The 22,448-nt window shown below is 44.7% G+C and overlaps 1 protein-coding gene across 7 annotated transcripts in view; it reads right to left on the bottom strand.

The window, feature by feature from the left end:
* Positions 1-22,448, bottom strand: part of PTPN3 (protein tyrosine phosphatase non-receptor type 3) — a 106,185-nt gene that overhangs the window by 70,843 nt on the left and 12,894 nt on the right. For 3 of the 7 annotated variants that reach the window (XM_016130020.2, XM_036238690.1, XM_016130016.2), the window contains exons 2-4: positions 6,689-6,843; positions 1,282-1,389; positions 1,163-1,205 (exon numbers count right to left, since the gene is read on the bottom strand). In XM_016130020.2, coding sequence (XP_015985506.2) covers positions 1,163-1,205; positions 1,282-1,389; positions 6,689-6,843 — 306 coding nt within the window. Of the gene's footprint in view, positions 1-1,162; positions 1,206-1,281; positions 1,390-6,688; positions 6,844-20,886; positions 22,442-22,448 lie in introns of those variants that run through there. The other 4 variants (XM_016130011.2, XM_016130014.2, XM_016130012.2 and 1 more) reach the window with 3 other exon arrangements.

The following is a 22,448-nucleotide window of genomic DNA, read 5'->3' as shown; positions in this document are numbered from 1 at the left end:
ACACACGCCTGTGTGCACTTATCCCTCTGAGAAGTCTGCTGGGGGCAAGCAGTTAATCTGCACAGCAGTTCTGTGGCTCCCTGTGGGTGCTTCTGAATACCAAGGACACAGCTCTTGGGAGGTAAAGACTCTGAGGCCCTGGCTCCAGGTGAGAGAAGCAGTGGATCAGGGCCAAGGTGACTTGTCATTTCTCCTTTCCACCTGAGCGCTGGGGATATGGCATGTGTGTGTGCATGCAGTCTTTTGTGTACAAATTCACCTGTCTTCACCCTTTGATCACTCGCTGGCCATCTCCTGTGAAGAGTGCAGAGAAAATGTGATAAGGGCCCTTATCCTGCAAAACTGTAAGCTCCTTGGGCAAGATAAAGGCAGGTAACTACTAAAGGAGACAATGTTCCAAGGCACAAAGCAGAGAATGATAAATGTAAGGGAGGGTGAAGGGAGTCACAGGTTCCAATAGGGAGGAGACGGGATCTGAGCAACTTTGAAGAAGAGTAAGATTTGGATACAGAGAAACAGAAGGAAAAGCATTTCCAACAGAGAGAACGGAATGAAGGAAGGGACAGAAAAGTATGTGTGGCCCAGCTGGCCAGCCTTCGTTTGGGGCATAAGGTGCATAAAGGGGAACAGAGTGCGATGTTGGAAAACCAGGCTGAGAACAGACCCAGGCGGAGGCCAGGGTGAGATGTGGCTTGAGCCCACCAACCTGGGAGTTAACTGGGACTGGAACCGCTCATGACTGATGAGCTTTATGTTATGTTTGTGATATCACCTACCTACGTCTTGGTTTCCAGTGATGGGGAGTGTGCTGCTGGAAAGGACTAACGGTGTGTGTGTCTCTCCTTCCCACCCTACCTCTCACACTGGGCTACGAAAGGCCATTCTCTTCCCCTTATAAAAAGAAAGTGGGTTCCCTGGCTCTTAACTGCCTTCTTTCACCTTTCCCTTTCTTGCTCACAGCCGGTGAGGACTCTTGGGGGCTGGTCTGGAAGCATCTCTGCTCACTTGGAACTCAGACAAGGAGAAGTCAGCTCACTCACGTCACATGGACCACCTAGAGTCCAGCAGCAGATGTTACAGGCACACTGATGAGCAGAGGAGAAAAATGGGCCATGATACACTAACATCTAGCGTTCAACTGAAATGAGAAGGTCACACTCACCTTTTAACTGCTTCCTGATGGGTTTGCTTGATTCCAGCCATCTCTGTTGGGTAAGAAAACATAAGCTATAAAACCACACTGTGCAGGACTCCAGCACGTCTTAAAGGGATGGTACTCACAGGAGAGTCCACTGATTCATCACCATGCTGCAAACCAAAATATTCCTTTTCAGTCACACCCAAGTGATTGTATGCCATATCCAGAAGAACTTGACCGGTATCTTGTTTCTAGAAAAAAAGAGTCAAGAGGGCAAATTTTTAAAATGAATTAAGAACTGGTGGTTCAAGTCTTTATTGTAGGGAAAAAGAAGTTAGAACATTCAGAGATTTTATGCATACACATACCCCACAATATGAAACGCTTTAATCTATTTCGAGTTAAGAAGCTACATGGTACATGGGAAATAGGGCTAAGAAAAATGACAAATGACTTAAGACAGTGCAATTTAATTTGCTAGGACTTCTTCCTTCCCCTTAGCTGAGATTCCCAAGTGATGATGTCTACAATGGAAAACTTGCATATCACAGTGAGTGCAAACGCTCCATGACCCACCCATGGATTAGGCGCAGCACGTTGCTAATCCTTCATGGCTTTCTGTTGGCACCTGAGGAGCCATGGAAGTGTGCACGGGAAAAAAAACTCTCTAGTAACCACATGAAGGAAGAGAGCCATGAATACTCAAATGCCACCCAAGATACCCTCCAAGTGAGTTGGCACATGACGCTCTGGGGGATGATCTGCCTCACTGCTCCTGTCATCTCAAGTGAGGAGCCAGTGGGGACATTCGACAAACTTCACGTCCAGAGCGGGACTCGGCAACTTCGCCATGCGGAGCTGATGGAGCAGGCACAGTGCTGGGCACGGGGACAGAGCCATAACAGGTGTCCCTGGCCTGCCCTCCCAGAGAGTCCAGCTGTGGAGGCGGCGACTGTAATGTGGTGTGTCAAATGCTGTCAGGTGCCGGGAAACACTAAGGGCACAGTGAACACACAAGCGGGCAACACAAACTATCACCTCGGCCTGGGGACAAGCGGAGGCAACCCCTGCCTGACCTGGGTCTTGGAGGGTGACAGGGCGGAGACACACCCCTCCCTCCAGGTGCAGGAGTTAAGAAAAGCCATTTCAAGCAGATGGCCTTGCAGAGAGGCCTCAGGGTGGGAAAGAGCGCGCTGTGCCTGGGAAATCACAAATTCTGCTTTAACAGGCTGACTTCTCAGGAATCTTCTGAACTGAACCATTTAAACTAAGGACAATATGAGTCAGAAATAGACTGGATAGGACAAGCAAAGGCAGCTTTTTTTTTTTTTTTTTTTTTTTTTTTTTTTTTGACTGCAGATAATGTACCTGAAAATAGGTCACAGCGACCAGGAGGAGGATATTAGGTAGCTGTCAGGCCCCCTCCTGCAGCCTCTTCTTTGGCTTGGTCTCATTATTTGGTCTGCAGTGTGGGAACACGAGACACACCGTTTCCTGAACACACCTCCTTTTCCTGCCACTTCCTCTGCCCAGGACATCTCCATTATAAAGTGATCATGACAGTGTGGAAAAGATGACCTGGTCCCCATAGTTCAAATTATGCGATTCTCTCCCCCTAAATGATGAGATGCTCTCTGGACGGGTCGAAGAGCTATCTGCTCTCCTTGCTGAAATTATTTACAGGAGTTTATATTTAATAGATGTTATTAACTATACTCTATCGAACATCTGCAAGGAGTCAGACAGGATACTGTGCGTACTTTTCATAGATGATGGTTCATCTTTGTAGCAGCTTTGCTAAGTCGTCATCACTATCCCAGTTGCTGATGAGCAAACAGAGCCCCCAGGAGGCTCCCTCCATGCCTTGCGCTGTCGGCCGATGGATGCTTTGACTGCCTGACTCAGGTCCCTTCAGTGCCAAAGCCTGCACGGTCCCCCTACACTGCATCTCTTTCCTCTGGAGTGCATAGCTCAGCCATTCCGGTATCTATTCTGTACAACTCGCACAGTGCTCAAAAGAAATTGAAATATAATAAAGGACACATTGATAATAACAAGCCTCCTAGCCCAGCCCCCACCCCAAAGAGGCCATGTTTGCTATACCAGGGTCACTGTCAGTGACTGGCTTGCTCGCTGGGCTGGGCTAAGGACAACTGATATCCAGGTCAGCTTCCCTGATGATGCCTGCTCCTGGTCAAAAGACAGTCCAGGCCTAACAGTCTGAATGAGACAGTGCATACGATCCCAATTAAACAGAAAAATATGAAGAGGTGGATATTCTCAGCTGCCACCGGGCCTTCAAATTCAAGTTCAATGTGAGTCAGCTTTGACCAGCCTGCTGGAAACTTGGAGAAGCAGCACTGGCAGCAGCATGATATAACAAAGATGTTCACGGCTCAGAACGACTGGACATCTGCTGAATGACCAGCTGGTTCCAAGGCTGTTAACGATTATCACTCTGGGTGTGTACTTTCCTCATTCCCGTTTACAGGGCTCATCACTCATTTTCAAACACTCTTACCTGGGATTCCCAGACTCTTGCTCTTGGTCTCTTCCCTCCCTCAATAGTCCTGCTCTGTCTCCTTCCTCGTCTCTCCAACCTTTAAACATCAAACCTCATGCATCTCTCATCTGCTCCTCAGGGGAGCTCATCCAGTTTCACAGCTTGAAATACCATCTCTACCCTGGTAACACCCACGCGTGTATCCCAGCCTAGACCCTTCTCTTAAACTCCTGACTCATATACCTAATACCATTTCTATGCAGATGAGTAACAAGCATCTGAAACTCAACGTGACCAAAACAGAAATGGCACTTCCGTGCCTCTCGCAGCCCTTGCCATCTCTATAACTTCCAACGCCATCTTGCCGATGCTCAGGCCAAAAACCCCAGGGTCACCTTGAGGCTTCTTCCACATCTGAAATCCTGTGTATCGGCATATTTCAAAACTATTTCCAGACTCGGTTTACTCAGCCACCTCCACACTACCGCACTGTCTGCTTATTATCTCTCCCCTGGATTGTTATAATAGTCTCCTAGCCCTTGGCCCAGTCTGTCAACAGGGCATCTGGAGTGACACTTGAGTCAGATGATGTCAGGCCTCGACTCAAACCTACCACTGCTTTCTGCCTCACTCAAAATAAAGTCAGTGTCCTCAGAATGACCTACAAGGCTCTAGACATGCCCCCAACCGCAACATCTGTTATCTCTGTGACCTTATCTCTTGCTATTCTCTTCTTTGCTCACTCCACTCCAGATGCACTGGCTCCCATACTGTCCTGTAACCACGCTAACCGGGATTCTGCCTCAGGGCCTTTGCACTGCTGTTTCTTCTACCTGGAATGTGTCTCCAGGAAACTACAGGGTTCTTTCCCTCCCTTCCTTGAGGTGAGGTCTTCCTTGATCACGTCTACAAAATGATAACCTTACCTCTTGTCCTTCCCTGGCACCTCCAGCCTCCTTATGTCGCTTTATTTTTCCAAGCACATAATGCCATGGACATGGAACACATTTGTTTATGGTCCATTTTCTCCCTCTAGGATGCAAGCTTTATAAAGGCAGCGATTTTGCTGTTTTCTTCACTGCTATATTCTTTGTACACAGAACAAAGCCTGGCACATAGAAGGTGCTCATCAGGAAGAAGATATACAGCTGAGGACTAGCTCCGGACTGACAATATACATTTTAACAAGGAAGTCAGAAATAAACTAAGCTGTCAGGTTATAGCGTCTGGGATGGGGGTCCTCTGCAGAGCTGGTCCAATCACAAAATTCAATAGGTGACAGTGTTAAAAAGGAATCAGGATATAGGAAAAAGTTCAGTGAAGCAAAGCAGTCACTTCATGAGGGAGGTAGGTACGACCTTGACAAAAGGCTCCTAAGTCAGTGGTTCTCCAAACTGCAACGTGCACTGAGAGGGCAGGCACGGGGAGCAGTTAAAATGCAGATGCTCGAGCCCCATCACCAGAGCGTGTTTCAAGATACCCACGCAGGACAGGGCTTTTTACTTCTGAAATGCATCCTAAGGGGTTGTGAGGTTCTCCAAGAAATATCTGCGTGGGCTGCACTGGCCAAAGTGGAAGCTGTGAGCTACAGAAGACTACTTAAATCTTAATTTAAAAAATAACATAAATTTTAGTTCTTCAGGTGCACTAGCCACATTTCAAGTGTTCAGTAGCCCCATGTGGCTAGTGGCTACTGCACTGCCTAGTGTAGCTGGAGAACATTTCCCAGCACCGCAGGAAGTTCTTTTGGATGGTGTTGCCCTAAAGGATGGTTCTTCTCCAAACTGGCTTAAGAAATTGATCACAGGCGTACGTTCTTTAGATTTTAGAGACACCTAACTACACAATTACATTCCCTTGCTGGGGTTTGTGCCTCTACCATGATAGCACTGCCCATCGGCAAAAGAAAGGGGCTTTGGCCTTCAGGAACAGTCCTAGGTGGCTGTGGAAACGGACGGAGGAGCTGGGTACAAGCTGGGGAATATCTGTCCCTACTGTCCATTTCCACTCTCTTCCAGGCATGGGGGCCCAAATTCCCACGTCCCTAGTCATCCACCTGCGTCTTGTCTCCCGAAGAAAGATGCTCCCAGCAAAGGCACCTGGCGACGGTCCTATCCCTGGACTAGAAAGGAGTCCCAGTCCCCACCATACTGTGACTTCATGCAGATTGCCCTCTCCCCTTGCCTGCTCAGCTATCAAGCTCCATAGTGACCTGGGGTCAGCAGGAAGCAAACTTATGGATGGGACATGAGATGTGGGGGTCAGTTTTTGTTACTCTTTAGGTTACTGTGGCCTTTTATCAAATCCCCCCTCCCATTATTCTCTCATCCCAGATCTTCTCTTTCTGATACCTTTCCTTGCACATTAAACTTTCCGGGCTGGACTTGACCCCTTAAAGACTGGGAAGAGGACGGGAGAGACAGGCAAAGGTTATGATGCTATGTGGTAACTGGGGTGGAGCTGGGGCAGCAGGAATGGCTACTGTTAAGGCATCTTACTGCTGGCTGGGGAGGCTGGAGACCTCATTCCTGACCCTGCCTCTGCCATGGGCTTGAGATAGGAGAAGCCAGGCCCTCCCTCCTGATAGGCCCCACCCATCTGCACATTTATTGAGCACCTGCTGTGTGCCCAGCTCTGTGCCAAGCACAGGGGAAACACTTCCTGGCCTCCAGGAGCTGGTGGTCGAAAAAGTGACATATTACCTAATAATTATGACTATTGTTAATGCAATGAGATATGGACTCTAATAAAGCACACGCAGGGCACCATCATCGGAGAACTAGCGCGGGAAGCTGACAAAGTAGCGACCTCTAAGAATCACACAAGTTCACACCACGAAGAAGAAGGGGGAAGACGCTGCAGGTGGAGGTGAGAACGCAGACAAAGTTTTTAAGGTTATTTCCAGTCTGACGTCAACATACACGATCTAAGATCTCAAGCTTTTGTTTTAAAATAATTTCTTCTTCATCTTATAAACCAAGAGATGAAAACTATTTCTTAGGAGCATTAACTCCAAAAAAAATTTTTTTTAATTTTAAAGAACTTACATTAACTTTAAAGGTCTGTATGAAGCCATCTAAAAAGCGGATGCTACAGATGACTTCGGATCGAGTTTTCTCTTTGGGTAACTCTGAGGTGCGTACATTATTAATTCTTCCACCCAACGCACGTAATCGGGAGGTCATAACTATCGCCGAATAAGCTGCAACAGAAGAAATACCTGTTAGCTTTGACATGCAAATTGCCAGTTACATGAGAAGGCACCTCGCAGCACACCCACTCCTTACCTGTCTTCGATCTTCACAATACTGAGGACCTCACAGATAATGAGAACTGGATAACAGACCATGTTTGAGTTTTTATTTCTGAGACGCTCTAAGCAAAATTTATTGTTCAATTATAACATGTTCATAGAATTATATGGCTTGTTTGTGTTTTATTACCTCCCTGATCAAAATCTTCTAATTTCTATATACTTCCCAGGCTTTTAATTTTTTATTTATGTTTTACTATTTTTTATATTCGTGTATCCTGCCCCTAAGGTTTTACAGAACTTGATATAAAAATGATTTAAAACATGAAGATAATTTATTGATAAATTAGATTACATTGAAATTAAGAACTTCTATTCATTAAGACACTATTTAAAAAAAATAAAAGGCAACCCATAGAAATATTTGCAATACATATATTTTCACAAAATGAGGGAAAAAATAACCTGTTAGAATATGAGAACCATATTAGTTGTCAAAGAAATGCACATTAGAACCACAAAGCAACAGTACTTCATACCCACCAGAATAGCTACAATGAAATCTGACAAAACAAAGTGCTGTGCAGGGTATGGAGCACCTGGAACTCTCATGCACTGCTGGTGAGTAGATATGATATCTGCTAAAGCGGAACATAGGCATATTCTGTGACAATAATTCTGTTTCTAGGCATATTCCCAACAGAAAAATGTACATTTCACTAAAAGATATGTATAAGAATCTTCATAATTGCCCCAAATGAGAAAAGATCCAAAGGCTTATCAAAAGAGAATGGATAAACTGTATAGTTATACCATGCATGACTATATAACAAAGGAAATAAAGGAGCTATCATTACACACAATGAATTTCACTAACGTTACATTGAGCAAAAGCAGCCAGACATAGATTACCTACGGCACGAACACAGTTACATAAAGTTTAAAAACAGGCAAAATTAATTAATGCTTATAGAAAACAGGATGGTGGTTATCTCTGGGTATAATGACCGAGGTGGGTACGAGGTCTTCTGGGATGCTAATACTACTCTATTTCTTGATCTCAGTGCTAATGACACTGGTGTATCCACTTTGTGAAAATTCATCGGGCTCTACATTTATGATTTGTGCACTTATATGTACATTTTAACATCGAGTTTACTTAAGGATACATGTATAAAGAGGAAATTAGAGGGCAGGTTAGACTCTGAAAGAAAAGTGGTTTTTTACTGTGATAATTGAGGAGTTGTGGACTCATAGCCCGGAAAAGTGTGGAACTGAGCACAGGGTCCCATCACACAGGTAGGAGGGCCAAGCGTCCAGGCCAGCTCCTGACAGGGAACGAACAGCTGTAAATCTGACAAGGCTGGATAGAAGAACAGATAAAGATGAAGGATTTAAGAGCCATCTCTGCAAACGTTCTATACTGAACTGGGGCCTTTGCACATACTATTCCTTCTGCCTGGAAAACGCTTCCTGCTTTTCACAACTCCTATCCACGCCTTAGCACTCAGCACAAGCATCACTTCCTGAGGGGAGCCTTCCCGGTACCCCTAACCACTCCCTTGTGTTACAGGTTCTCTTCTACAGTGCTCATAATCTCACGCTTATAACTGACGATGTGAATAACATCTGCTTCTCCAACACCAACCTCTGGGAGGCAGTCGAATGAATTTCCGAACGAATCAATGAATGGAAGGCAGAATGAAATGAAAAGTGAAGTCGAAATTTGTAGTCTGGAAAAACAGCAGTACCACCTGGTAGACAAAGGGGCTGATGCGAGCAGGTGGGAAGAAGGGTGGGATGAGTTGGGGCTTCAGTTAGAATGCAGCACGGGGGCCAGGCCTCCTCACACTGTAACACGATGCAGCCTCAGAGTCTGCATTTCTCGGTCTCCCAGGTGATGCTGAAGCTGATCTGGGGTCCACCCTGAAGGGCAAGTCACAGATAACTGGAAAAGCAGCACCAGTGTCAGGATAGGGCCAGACCTGGGAATCAGTAACAAGGGCGGGCTGAGGACACAGCAAACAGGAGGCCTGAGAATCAAGTCTCAGGGAGCCACGGAGGCACAGATTAGCTCCAGGAGTGAAAACACAAGGGGCTTGAATGCCGTGTAAGAAGATGATACATCCAGGAGAGGAAGGGTACCTGCGGTCCCCTATCCTATTTAAGGAACTCTGTGAACCTCCGGTCTCCTGGGGATAGGAATAGGGAATCTCATTAATAATAATTAAAAAAAAAAAAATTCCTGGGACCGGCAGTGGAAAGAAACTTGTTCAGTAACTTATAAAATTCCACCCACCTCACCACCTCCACCTTGCCATTTCCAATGAAAATGTCATCAGAAGCAGGGATGCATTTTCTGAGTAATACCAAGAGTTATCAAAAAGACAACAAATGTGTTCCACAATACTTTAACCATACTGAATTTTAAATGACAAATTTATTGTTTAGTCCTGGTCTGAGAATTTCAGATGGGTTGTGATTTAAAAAAAAAAAAAAGAAAAGATACAATAGAACCCATTAGTGGGAGGTACACATCAGAGTCACTTGGGGAGCTTTTTAAAAATATGACTGGCCCCACCCATTGATGGTGAGTCAATATCCTGGGGTATGGCAGAGAATGACATTCCCTTTGGGAAGCTTGCACAGCAAGGGCCAGGCAGTCAAGGGTTAGGATATTGGGTTTTCAGGGCACTTGAGGGTGTGTGTGCGTTGGATGGTCGGACTTGGAATACAAGGTCTGCAGAACCTGAGCCGTTCACTCTGGGGACACTTGGGAGAGCCAGGCAGTTCCCCAGAACAGCAAAGACAGCTAACTAATCACGCCTTGACTCTGTACAGAAAAAAACCAAAGGTGATTTCAAATAAGAGCCGCCACATAGAAGTCGCATGGGCTGAAGCACCACTCGTAGGCACTGATTTCCAAACTATTCCTCACCTGAGTGGCTCCGTGTCACTAGCACCAACGTGGTTACTGGTGGAGTCTCATTAACCATAGTAAAAGGTGCTCACAGCTGACAAAATACAGTGTACCAGCAACCGAGAACAGACACACTTTTTCCTCTTCATATCAATCTGTTACATAAGGGGCTCAGAACCTAATGACAATGTCACAAATAGGCATTTCACGAACGTTGTAGAAATGTTCGTCCCACAATTGTCTCTAAAGCAAACCCTGATAAAAGAGAGCCTGATGCTGAATAAACACATAATGGAGCCATGTTTTCAAATCGTCTTGAAATTATATCTTAAACAATCCAGTCAGGACAATGGATGCTGACTGCCCTATTTCCTGTACCACAGCAATTGGGGAACTCAGGGTTTCTATGGCTTCCTTTATAAGTCTCTTAATTCTAAACAAAGCCACAGCCCAACCGGGAGCAGTCTGGCCTCTCCAAACACAAATGATTACAGCTACAGCTGATGCATTTTACAATTTGAAAGCCAAGCTTGTTCTTTGCATATATGGTTTTTTAATCAAATAGTCACAGCTTTAGAATCTGTTTTGCACTGTAACAATACAGGTTCTACTGTGACTACAGTTTTTATCAAAGATTATACTTGCAAAATGTAAAGAGGCAAAATCTCATTTTGTGCATACTAGGAGCCTAATAAGTACAGTGAACATTAGGGTTAGCACATGTAAAGTGCTTATACAATATGGGACGCATTTTATTAACAGTGCTAAGCTTTCAAACGGCATCTTGTGCTGACTACAGATTCTACATGTTGTAGGCAATCCCGATGTCAAATGCCTTACAAATGTATAAAGGTTTCATTTCTTAAAATTCTATTTGTTTTAATAAAGACAACTTGCTAAAGGTAAAAGGTAGCGGCTACAGATATGAGATACACCTGTGAGTCGCTCTGCTGATCCGGTAGGTCCAGAAGCAGCAGCACATTGCCGCGGACTGCCACGCCCCAGGCATGTGACACACCAGAGACCGTGTAACACACCAGAGTTGTGTAACGAGTCTTCTACCACCAACCCCTCTGGGCTCGTCTGCCTTGGAGCCTGAGACGGGAAAGAGGTGATGCTTTATTTCCTAAGGGCCGACAGGCTGACCTGGGGAACTCTGTTCTTTCACAAGACTGTGACCAGAGAGAGAGAAATGAGAGGAGCACACTTTTCTCCATCAGAGAACGTTAGAAAGCAGCTCAACTCCACTTTGATTATTTTAAAAGAATGAGTGTTATTATTTCACATCCTTTTTCAAAATAAGAACTTAGATCCTCTAACTGAAGAGTCCAAGTTCCAGTTAAAAAAGAACAAAAGAAAGCAAGTACTCCTGATTTATCAACATCTATTTTGAGTAAGCCTTAGACATAAACCACAAGAGGCTCACTACCTGAACCAGCAAGCTGACCTAGGCCAATGCTACCACCTTGTGGCCACCAGAGGAAAGCACGTCATCTCCCACCCTTCCTTCGTCAAAGGAAACATGGACCCTTTATCACTCACAGTTCAGCTTATTTCAAAAAAGCCCTCTCACATTATGTAAGGCCTTCTCTGTAGCTCACTTTTCTCCTCCCTTTCTCTAACTCTTCTTCCCTAGTTAACTCAGAAGAGCTCTCCTTTTTTGAGGGTGTGGGGGGACCATGAGACCCAACAGATACCTGATCAGCTAGAGAATAGCATCCCTAGCACAGAAAAGTAATAAACACTCATGTACGATCAGCCATGCTAGACAGGTGACTCATAAAATTAAGTGTGTTTCTCGTTGGATACCAATATTTAATATATTTAAGGTAAATGTTTTGTTTAGCTGCTAACATAATGCCAGTATTGCTTTCTCCTTTTCACTGTAAACACACAGCAGCTGGGCAGCTTTACAGGTTCACCCAGTCTTTGGGGTACAAATAGGAGCCCTCGAATCACTTACGACTTTACTGTGTACCAACAGGAAAACAAGCGACTTTGTGATTGTTGCCTGCACCTCACAGAGGACAGCTTCTAGTTTGGGTCTCTTTTAAGACGAGGCCTAAGTGTTCCTTAAACTTCTCTAATGTGAGGTATTCCCTTCTAAAGATAAAATTTACAAACATCTGGACGGGACTGATCATTTATCAAGCACTAGATTAAGACTAAACCGTAAGAATGTATGCTTTATTAAGTTGCTAAAAAAGAAAGTCTGATTAAAATCAGACTTTCTTTTTAACCAGAGACTTAAGTGTACTTAATTATCTGGGGAGCTTGTTAAAACAGAGTTTCTTGGCACCACCCACAGAGATTCTGGTTGAGCAAGGACCCAGGAAATTGTATTTTTAATACTTAAACATTTTTTTCAAGTTAGAAACGTTGCAAGAAAAACAAGTCCATTTAAACCCCCATCCCTGTTGGCCTGGATTCAACCGTTAACATTCTGCCACCTAAGCTTTTATCACTCTCCTGCACCCCCCTCACTAATGCTTTTAGCTGAACACTTGTAAGTTATAGATACCATGTCCTTTTACTTCTAAATATTTTAGCACGTATCTATCTCCCCAGAACAAGGACATTTCATAACCGCAGTGCAATTATCCCACCGAGGCAATTTAACATCGATAAAGCACTTAAGTAATACACACAGTCCATATTAAAATCTTGCAAATTGTTCTGATGTCTTTTCTTTCTTTTCTCCTCATCCTAACTTAAGCCAAGTCCCTGCCTTGCTTGAGCTGTCATTTGGAAGTTGATTTTTAATAAGCGCCCCCAGCGGACTCTGATGCAGAGGGTCGAGACACCAAGCAGGTGGAAAACACTCAACTAGATGACCTCCGAGGTTCCTTTCAGTTTTGACCGTCCGTGCCTACACCAGGGGCTCAGTGGGGTCAGCACCCCATGTCAGTTTTCCTGTCTGTATTACAAGTTGATCCCAGAGCTAAACAAGGTCTCTGCAGTTTAACACCTGGTCCTCCTGGTGAAGCAGTTATTTCCTAAGGGGTTGCAGTAACAGACTTTCCAGTCTATATGTCAGTGCTGGAATTAGAGCTGTTGTCATAACAAAGAGGAAGAAAGCAACATGAAAATAACATCAATTTAGAAAGAATTCTATCACCCGATATTATATAACCAGATGTCTCAGCTGGTTCCTTCAAATTAGTTCACATCTTTCACAGACAGCAATTCTTAACGATTCATAATATCCAAGTTATAAAAAAAGGACCACAGAGCCTTCTGTTATACACACTTCCTCAGAAATGGTGAGTCAACTACCACTGTCAGAAGGAAGAAACCAAAAGGAAAAAAGATGTGTGCATTTTGTACGATTAGGCTTTGCAAATGTTATTAGTGAAACGTGGCCCAACTAATTAAAAATCAGTGACTTTCATTTTCATTTGTGAAATGCCCCTATAGATTAGAAAACACTTTCATAAATACTATTTCAATTTTAAATTATGTATAGGTGATAACAAAATTACCATACAACTGGCACATGAAATTTAATTTTCCTCATGACTATAATTTTCATAAATTTATCAATAGTACCTTCTGACGTTTTTTTCCACTTAGTTGGTTTTTTTAATTTCTAAAGTATGACACTGTATAAGATAAATATATTAACTTTTTAAAACTAGCTTATAATGTAAATATCACTACTGAATATTTATTAAATTAGAAAAAAATCTATTCATTCAGGAAGGCATTTTCATGTTAATTCAGCGTTAAAGCCAATAAACTAATTTGTCCTGAGCCTTATATATTGAAAAAATTTTAAATCTTTAAAGCTTAAAGCCTGCTAATAAATTCAATAATCCCAAATGACAATGGAAATATTGGTGCACAAGACTTTTAATTTGGGCGTGCATATGTAAAAGTGCTTAATATCTTTTATTTATAAAAAAGCTTCTGTGAATGCATCTATGAAAGTTTTTAACTCGGACTCCACCTGGGAGAAAACGCTCACACAAGTCATTTTAATACCACAGCTCAATACTCAGATTATCTTGCAATGATTAATCCCAACACTCCAGAAGTACAATCTTGGGATCAAATCATTTCTTTCATAGATCCTGTAATTTGTTCAGGGAGTGGATCTCCAACTGGAACCTCTGGGAAGCGGGGTGGGGTAATTTGTAGTTTGTTCAAAGGGAGACCCGTAATTAGCACCCTTGTACGAATACAGCTTCAAAATGACAAATAGTTTCATTATGGAGTCGGCGGTTTATTTATAGGTTCGACACCATGACACTTGCAAAACTAACAAAATAAAAAAGTTATACTTGATATGGGAGGATAACAAGAAGCAGTTTTAAGCTCCCTAAAGGGCAAGATAAGGAATGCTCTGGGAGCTGCAGGCAGCCTCCTCGGGAAAGAGGTAATGTTGCTATAAAGGGAAACCCACCTCTTGTGTTCCGGGAGCTGAGTTCTCAGGGTTGGGATGGGAAGCGAGCTAACCTGAACACCAAGTCTGCTCCTCAGAGATCAGAAAGCACATTTCACTTGTGAGCACAGGAAGTCATCACCTTTCCACCACGGAGAGGGAGAGAGCATGGACTCAGAGCACACGGCGCTCAGGAGAAGCGGGAGCCTCCTCGTGCCCCTTTCCAAACGTGCCTCTTCCCCCAGAGGTGACCACTCTGACTTTTAACACCATTTTCATGAGATTTTTTTTTTTTAATGAGATTTTTAGGTGGGTTTTGTTTGTTTGTTTGTTTGTTTTTAATGTTTAGGAAAAGGTTATCATAGTACAGTACTAAAACTACATCCCCCTAAATTTCCCAGGACTTGCCCCTCCCAGGGCTGTCTCTGCCTGTGGACGCTCTTGGCAGCTTTTGTCATGTCGGCTGGAGAAAACTGAGAAGGGCTGGGACTCGGCCTTCTCCCAAGTATGTCTTTGAACGGTGCCTGGTAAACGTCTCCCATTAGATGCCAACTTGGTGAACCCAGAAACCTTAGAGGCCAGCAAGCCTGCCTCCTGGGAGAAAGAGGAGGCACGTGTCAGCCCAAGGAGGACTGGACCAAACCATGCCGAGGAAAATGACCTCCAGAGGAGTTATCCCAACAGCCTCTAAGCAACCAGCCACATTCCCATCCCAGCTGTACGGCCTACAAGACTCATCAGTCTTGTTTATAATTACCTGTAGCCTTTGATATTGGTTTGGCAAAGGAATTCCGGACCATTTACTCACACGGTATTCATTTACGGGGCACCTGTTCTGTGCCAGGCCAGAAAGTGGGGTGAGCGTGGAAGGGGTGCCTGGGGTTTCGAGTTCTAAGGGAGGTAAAAGCCCAGGTGCCAGAGGAACAGGAGGAAGGCTCTCGAATAGGGTGGAATGGGGGGACCAGCTCACAAAGGCTTCCTGGGGAATTCCACAGGGCAAAGGGAAATTGGCCAGGTAGAGGCAAGAGTCCAGAAAGGGCACTGGGTGTGCAAAGACCAGGAGGAAAAATGCATGGACACCATAGAAACTTCATGAAAACAGGTTTAGTAAAAGTGGATGAGGAATAACTGAAATCCTAGAGAAATCTCAGGGACACCCAATGGGCTGTCGTCACACAGGAGAATCAGGATGTGGGGTGAGGCTGTGGGAAGGCCAGTGGCGATGAAGTCTGGCAGAGATATGGGTTGGAATGCTAGTTTAGCCATTTATTAGCTGTGTGAAATTAGAGATCACTCCCCTTCTCTGAGACTCAGTTTCCTTATCTATAAAACAAAGGACATTTTCCCTGCCTTCCAAAGTTGTTTTAAGCACTGAATATGTATGCAAATTAACTGACACCTAGTAGGGCCCAATCAAAGGTACTTATTACTATCATTAGATAGATTATTTTAGACCCCAAGGGTTCCAGGGGTAGAAGAAGAAACGAAACAGAATAGTTCTGAACACTCCAGACTGCATAAGTATGGAAGAGATAGCCTTGGGAGAGAGGGAGCTCCCCATCACTAGACATAATCAAACAGAGAAGCTGGATAAGACTCGAGGGGGTAGCACAAATGAGCTGAGTTTCTGGGATCAAGATTCTATTATGACTTTTGTTTGAACAGCGCCAAGGTTAAATTTCTGTATATGTAAGCCCTACTCGGAGCAGCACTGTTCAAAATTGGATTTCCTTCCATGGATTTCTCATGGGAAATATTTCTAAATAGATATCTCAATCTTGGAAAAAGACTAAAATGGTCCATCAAACGATGCAATAGGGGATAAAATAACATGAACAGATAAAGCAATATGTAAAGCTCAAAATATAGACAATGAACATGTTTTATATTGAGCAGTTCTACCTAAAATTAAGCTACCAATCTCTTCATTCCCCCTCTGAATAGTTCCACTAGGCCCCAGACTGGAAAACAGGATGGAATAAATTTACTCTACAGGGACATGAATCAAGTTGCATAAACTTTACAAAAATACTGTGCTAATATTTGCCCTCGGGGCACAGACACGCCCATTTGGGTGTCAGTCCATGATATTTCTATCTTAGGCTCTAGTCCCCACCCCTGTACAGCTCAAAGCAGAAACCTTTAGAAAACAGCTAAAGTCACTTCGAATGGTCTGAAATGTGCTAATCGCAGCACAACCCAGCCAAGGAGCTGGAATCTCACAGCCAGACCATCCTGCCAGCTTCGTTCCTGCCAAGGAGTCTGAAGCTAGTGGCAGCCTGGCTAGAGAAGCCCATTCCTCACCACCAGCAGCCCTCGCCATGACTTTATCTCAAGGAAACACAGAAAATTACCTTCCACTCCTTCTCGCAAGCATCACTGTTTTTCACTAATGAGCCAAGTGACCTGGGAAGTTGCTACTCCATTGTTATTCGCTTGGTTTCCCATCTTAGAGCCTCTGAGGCTCCTTTCAGCTTTGAAATCTACTGCCTCTAAGGCTTTCACCTGAGGGGCCATTTCAACGTTATATTAGGTACAGTGATCCTGCTGGCTGCCAGCACCTCCAGAAACCAAGGTAAATTGTATTTTCATGCAGCCTAGTCAGATTTCCAGGGCTTTATGGCTGGGTAAGTTGGGGTCAGGAAATTAATGAAACTATATTAACTAAGAGACTTACAAAGGCGTGCCAAAATGATCATCAGAATAATGGTATTTAGAAATAATCGAACAAAAATCTCCATTGCTGCTATTGCTGCATTTATTTGTACTGAGGCCTTCCACGTGCTGGGAGCTAGGACTACAGACCAATGCAACCCGTTGTAGATTTCCAGGTGTGCGCAACAACTCGGACCATGATCACTGCTGCCTGGAGGCCCCAGGGAGCCAGGGGTTTCAGTAAGCCAGGGCCGACTCGAGGTTCCAGTCTCTGCTCTGCCACTCCCAAGCTGATAAATTAACTTCCTAAGTCTCCGTTTACTCATCTACAAATCATTCTGAGGAGTGGCAATCTTATACCTAACTCAGCAGAGGGCCTGGCCCTCTGCAGACACTTCTCAAAACCAGCTACTCTGAGTACTGACTCGGAATTCCCAACCCTTTTTTCCAGCCACGGCACCCCCAGTCCCCAGGCTGCTCCCATTCCCCAGCTTCCTGTCCCGAGAAGCAACCAAGGGACCTACCCACAGGGCTTCGGCATTTGCTAAATACTTTCACACCCATTACTCCTGGCTCCATTCAGTCTAACTGGGTCTGGGAGCAGTACTGCTGGTCCCATTTTACAGACTGGTAGGTGAGACTCAGGGAGCCATGCCTAAGCCACACAGTTGGACTCCAAACAGGGAGGTTCAGTGCGGGGCATCATATACCTGCTCAATGAATCCACTGGCCCACATGACTGGGAGGAAGGTGAATTACAGGTGATTCACTAAGGGGAAAAGGCCCCGCTTAATCACTATTGTCTCTGTAATTTCCTGACTAAAGGTATGTCCTTACCTTTTGAGATAATCTCATAAACACTCCCCACAGCTCATGTGTTGGTAAATTTCCTCTTAGGGAAGAAATGGTCCAGGAAACCTTTTCCCTGCCTAATTAATTCTGCAACATCAGAAACCTGAGTAATGACTTGGGTATGAATTACCATATTTCCTCCATTCTAAGATGACAATTTAACAGGTATTTCAGAAAATTTAAAGAAACAGTACAAAGTACTCTTTGATTACAAAGACTGTGCAGATTTGGGAAAAGTTAAAACGTGGAACACAATGTCTTTCGGAATTGCAGAAACGTAGTAAGTGACTGCCTCTCACTTTTGTAAAAGGCGTGGGCTGAAGTGAGTGCACATGACATCTAATAGCTCAACGGGCGGCCACCCCCAGGTTAATTATTAGCAGTGGGAAAGCGGGAGTGGGCCACCTCATTTCCTGAAGCCAAAACCTGGGTTTGGCCTGCGGCCTCTCCTACCCCATGACCAATAGCTCTCCTTCCAGCACCCGCCAACCCCCCTTCTACTGCACCTGCTTCCATCGACCTCAGAACTGCAAGGACTCCTGACGGAGGCTCAGGTGCACTACAGTCCCTGGGAGGCTGGGCTTCTCAATGAACTTGAGCTCAACCAGACCCATGCCCGCTCACCTCTAGGGCACACATGCCAGTTCTAAGCCAAGGATCTCATGACAGTCAGGGGGTGGGGAAACTGGCAAACGGGGTGTGGGGGAGGAGAGTGGCATCCCGGATGTGGCAGGAGCCAGGGTCTCCAGAAGAATTCAGGACGGCCTCACAGCACCTAGATCTTGAGGGTCTTGCAACCAGCTGAGGGAGGTGGTTGGGCAGTGCAGTCTACTCCATGGCTGTGAAATAGACAAGTTGGCTCTGCCCACCGGAAAGCAACTAACCCTGGAGGGGAAGAGGAGGGGGCAGTCGAGCAGACCAGCTGCTATGCAGGGCGCACTCTGATGTGCTCACGGCAGATAAAACCAACAGCACTGTCTTGTTTGGGGTACTTTTAAAAAAGTAGTACTTGCAACGTCTACATAATCACACAGCCTAGTCTTTTGCATTATCCCCCTATCAAACACTTCACTGGTTTATAATATTCCGCCTAGTGGAATCATAGTCATGGCTAGGGGTTCGGATGACCTCTAATGAGTAGGGCTCAGACTTCCAAAAGTACCCGCAGTAAACCCAGAGGGGGAAGGAGCACGTGACCAAGGGCAGCCGCAAATGTCTGTGGAGTGGGGACCAGCTGTGCCCTGCCTGAGGGTAAAAGCTGGAAGATGAGGCTAGACCAACGCCTGCAGGAAAATGACAAACCAGGTGATCTGGGTAAAACCACCAGATTTACTGTTTTGTTTTTTCTATCAGGCAGAATAATCTTTTCACTCTGGAAGTATGAAGTTAAAGGGGATGGGATGCATCTCCCGAGTATCTCCCATGACCCATGACACCCTACACCTGTCAACCCATTCAACTCCCACACTGAGAGAGAGAACCAGGCTAAAGATCACGTCAGGTGACTTGGCACAGAGTGGAACCCAAACCCAGCGGCTCCTGACAAAAATCAGACGAAAATGTGACAAAAATCTCCCGGATATTGCAACTACCTGCTCTGGTCTTTTTAATTGTGGTAAAACATGAAGAACATAAAATTTGCCATTTTGACCATTTTTGAGCATACACTTCAGTGGCATTAATTACATTCACAATGTTGTGTAACCCTTGCCACTATTTCTAAAATGTTTTCATCACTCCAAACAGAAACTCTGTACCCATTAAGCAATAACTCTTCATTCTCTTCCTCCCCCAGCCTCTGGAAACCACCAGTCTCTGTCTCTCTGAATTTGCCTATTCTGGATTATTTCATACAAATGAAATTACATAATATCCGTCCTTCTGTATCTGGCTTATTCCACTTAGCAGGTCTTCACGGTTCATCCGTGTTGTAGCATGTATCAGAACTTCATTCCTTTTTAAAGATTATCTTCCCATCTTGTTTACCCTTTCACCTTGGGTCACTCCCGCTATTTGGCTCTCGTGAATAGTGCTGCCGTGAACGTCACAGTCTAAGCATCTGTTTGAGCCGCTTTCAGTTCTTTTGGGTTTAAACCTAGGAGAGGAATTGCTGGGTCCTATGGTAATTCTGTTAAGCTTTTTGAGAGATCAAACTTTTCTATGAAAGTTCTACCATCCTATAGTCCCACCAGCAAAGTAAGAGGGTTCCGATTTCTCCAGATCCTCACCAATACGTTTCTTTTTTTTTTTTTTTTACTAGCCTTCTTAGTAGGTGTGATCTGTTTTAATTTGCAACTCCCTAAAGACTAGTGATGCTGAGCATCTATTCATGTGCTTATTGGCCATTTGTAGATTCATTGAAATATCTATTTAAGTCCTCTGCCTATTTATTGGGTTGTTTATCACAATTTGGGTTGCTGAGTTAGATTTTATATATTCTGAATGTTAAACTGTTATCAGATACATGATTTGCAAATATTTTCTGCCTTTCTGGAGGTTCTTTTCATTTTCTTGATAATGTCTTTGATGCACAAAAGTTTTTAATTTTGACGAAGTCCAATTTATCTATTTTTCTTTTGTTGCTTGTGCGTTTGGCGTCATGTCCAAGGTCACAAAGATTCACTCCTGTTTTTTTTTTGTTTTTGTTTGTTTGTTTGTTTATGAGGGTTTTAAGGCTTCAGCTCTTATATTTAGGTCATTGATTCATTTTGAGTTGATTTTTGCCTATGATGTGAGGCAGGGGCTCCCCTGTTTTTTTCTGACTAGGGTCCCTTCCCCGTCATGATCCTCTGGCAGAGCAAGCATCACTGCACTAGATCGTGAACTTCATGAAGGCAGGGTCTGGGTCTTCTAAAAATCACCACTGTAGTACAGGCAGCTGGCCTAGAGCCTGGTACCCAGCAGGTCAGTAATGAGCCGTGAGATGAACGGATGGTTGAGTGGATAAACTCCGCGCCCGGCTGCTGATCACTACAGCAAGACCTCCCACAACTGACTGACTCTTGCTTGTAACAAAGTAGTAAATCTGATAGGCTAAACATATTAAGAACTAAATATATGTCAACGATTGTATTTACACACTCCTCTCAGTTAAACCACAATGATCCAAGATCTAACTAGCATACTTAACTAATGACAGGGCAGAGGGTCCCAGGCTCCGGAAAGCTCAACACATCCTTACCGGTTTCCTAGTTCAAGTCCCTCATTGCACAGAGGAGGGCACTGAAGGGCAGACGGAGGCAGCGACTTCCCCAATCCTGACTTCACTCCCAGGGCTCTCCCCACCAAACACAGGCCTCAGTGATCACTCACTGCAGATAAGCAACAAAAAGGCATGCGATTAGTCCGAATTCCTTCAAGTGGCCCTCTGGCTCCAAAACCTCCCAACAACAACAGAAACTGAACCCTGGGTCCTAGGTCATTTGCTACACAGGGCCACCTGCCTGGCCCGCTTTGCTCCGGCCACCCTGTCCCCTTTCCTGTTCCTGTGGTACTCCCAGCTTGTTCCCCCCGTGGGTTTTCATACTTGCTCTCCGCCTGGAACACCCTTCCCTCGGACGTCCTCCACCTGGCTCTCCCCGACTTTCTTCAAACACCTGCTCGAATTCCACCTCAGTGAGGTCTCCTCGATCTCTCCTTAACATCCCTACTCTATATTTCTCCTTAGTATTTATCGCCACTGGACATATCGCTTTGGTTTATTGCCCATTCCCTCCCGATTTCCACATCCCTACCTCCCCCTAGAATGAAGTTCTTTGAAGGCAGGGACTGTTTCGTTAACTGCTGTATCCCTAGCAACCGGAACAGTGCCGAGCAAACATGAGGCGCTCAGTAAGCATCTGAGGAATACACGGATTGAAGAGGAAACGGGGGACACCAGACTCCAGACTCACGGGTGCGTGCTGCCTGGACACTGCAGCCGCAGAGGCCCACAGGCTGGCCCAGGCTCCTGGGTGGGGGACCTCATGGGTGATCAAACACCCACATATCTCAGTGAGGCCCCCGATGCGGACAGCTGTTACTCGGCTACACCGGTCACAGTGAACCGTCTCTCCCCACAGGCACTTAGTAAGTGCTGGTGAAATGCACACACAAGTGAACGAACGAGTAGCTAAAGTGCACGGGGCTTTCACGGGTGCTTTTAGAAGGCTCGTGTCAGCGCACCTGACAGCACATCATTCCAGTAATGCTGGGAGGTGGTCTGACTCGGCGATTCCATTTCTAGGAACCTACCGACAGGATATATCCAGACATGAACACTTCATTTGCAAAGGTTTTCCTCCTAGTGACATTTATAACATCAAAAATTACAACCAAAAAAGCACATTTCCAACCTTAGAGGGCCAGTTAAGTAAATCACAAAATAGCCACAGGATACCCATGAAGACTTCATAATGACAGGGAAAATGATTAGAATATTAAGTAAAAAAGGATGGTTATAAAACTGCATCTATAATATGACCACAACTATAACATAAGTATAAAGGAACTCATGAGACCATAAAAGTTTAATTGTTAGTTTTTCTATCCTTTCAACTTTGTTTTTCCTTAGTTGTCTATAAGCAATAATGAGTTAAAAAAATCAAATTGAAAGTCCTTTAAAAAAAATGTTGTCACCTGATATTTTATTGGTACCCACGGAGTGTAACTGCTTAAACCTCCACCCCGTGACCCTCTACCGCCTCCTCTCCCATTTCTGCATTCACACGACCTGGCTTCCTCTTCCTCTGGCTTGTCCCCAGC

This window comes from Rousettus aegyptiacus, unplaced genomic scaffold (genome assembly GCF_014176215.1).
Source record: "Rousettus aegyptiacus isolate mRouAeg1 unplaced genomic scaffold, mRouAeg1.p scaffold_m13_p_3, whole genome shotgun sequence".
In the NCBI taxonomy this organism is placed as follows: Eukaryota; Metazoa; Chordata; class Mammalia; order Chiroptera; family Pteropodidae; genus Rousettus; species Rousettus aegyptiacus.
This window is presented reverse-complemented; position numbering and strand designations above follow the sequence as displayed.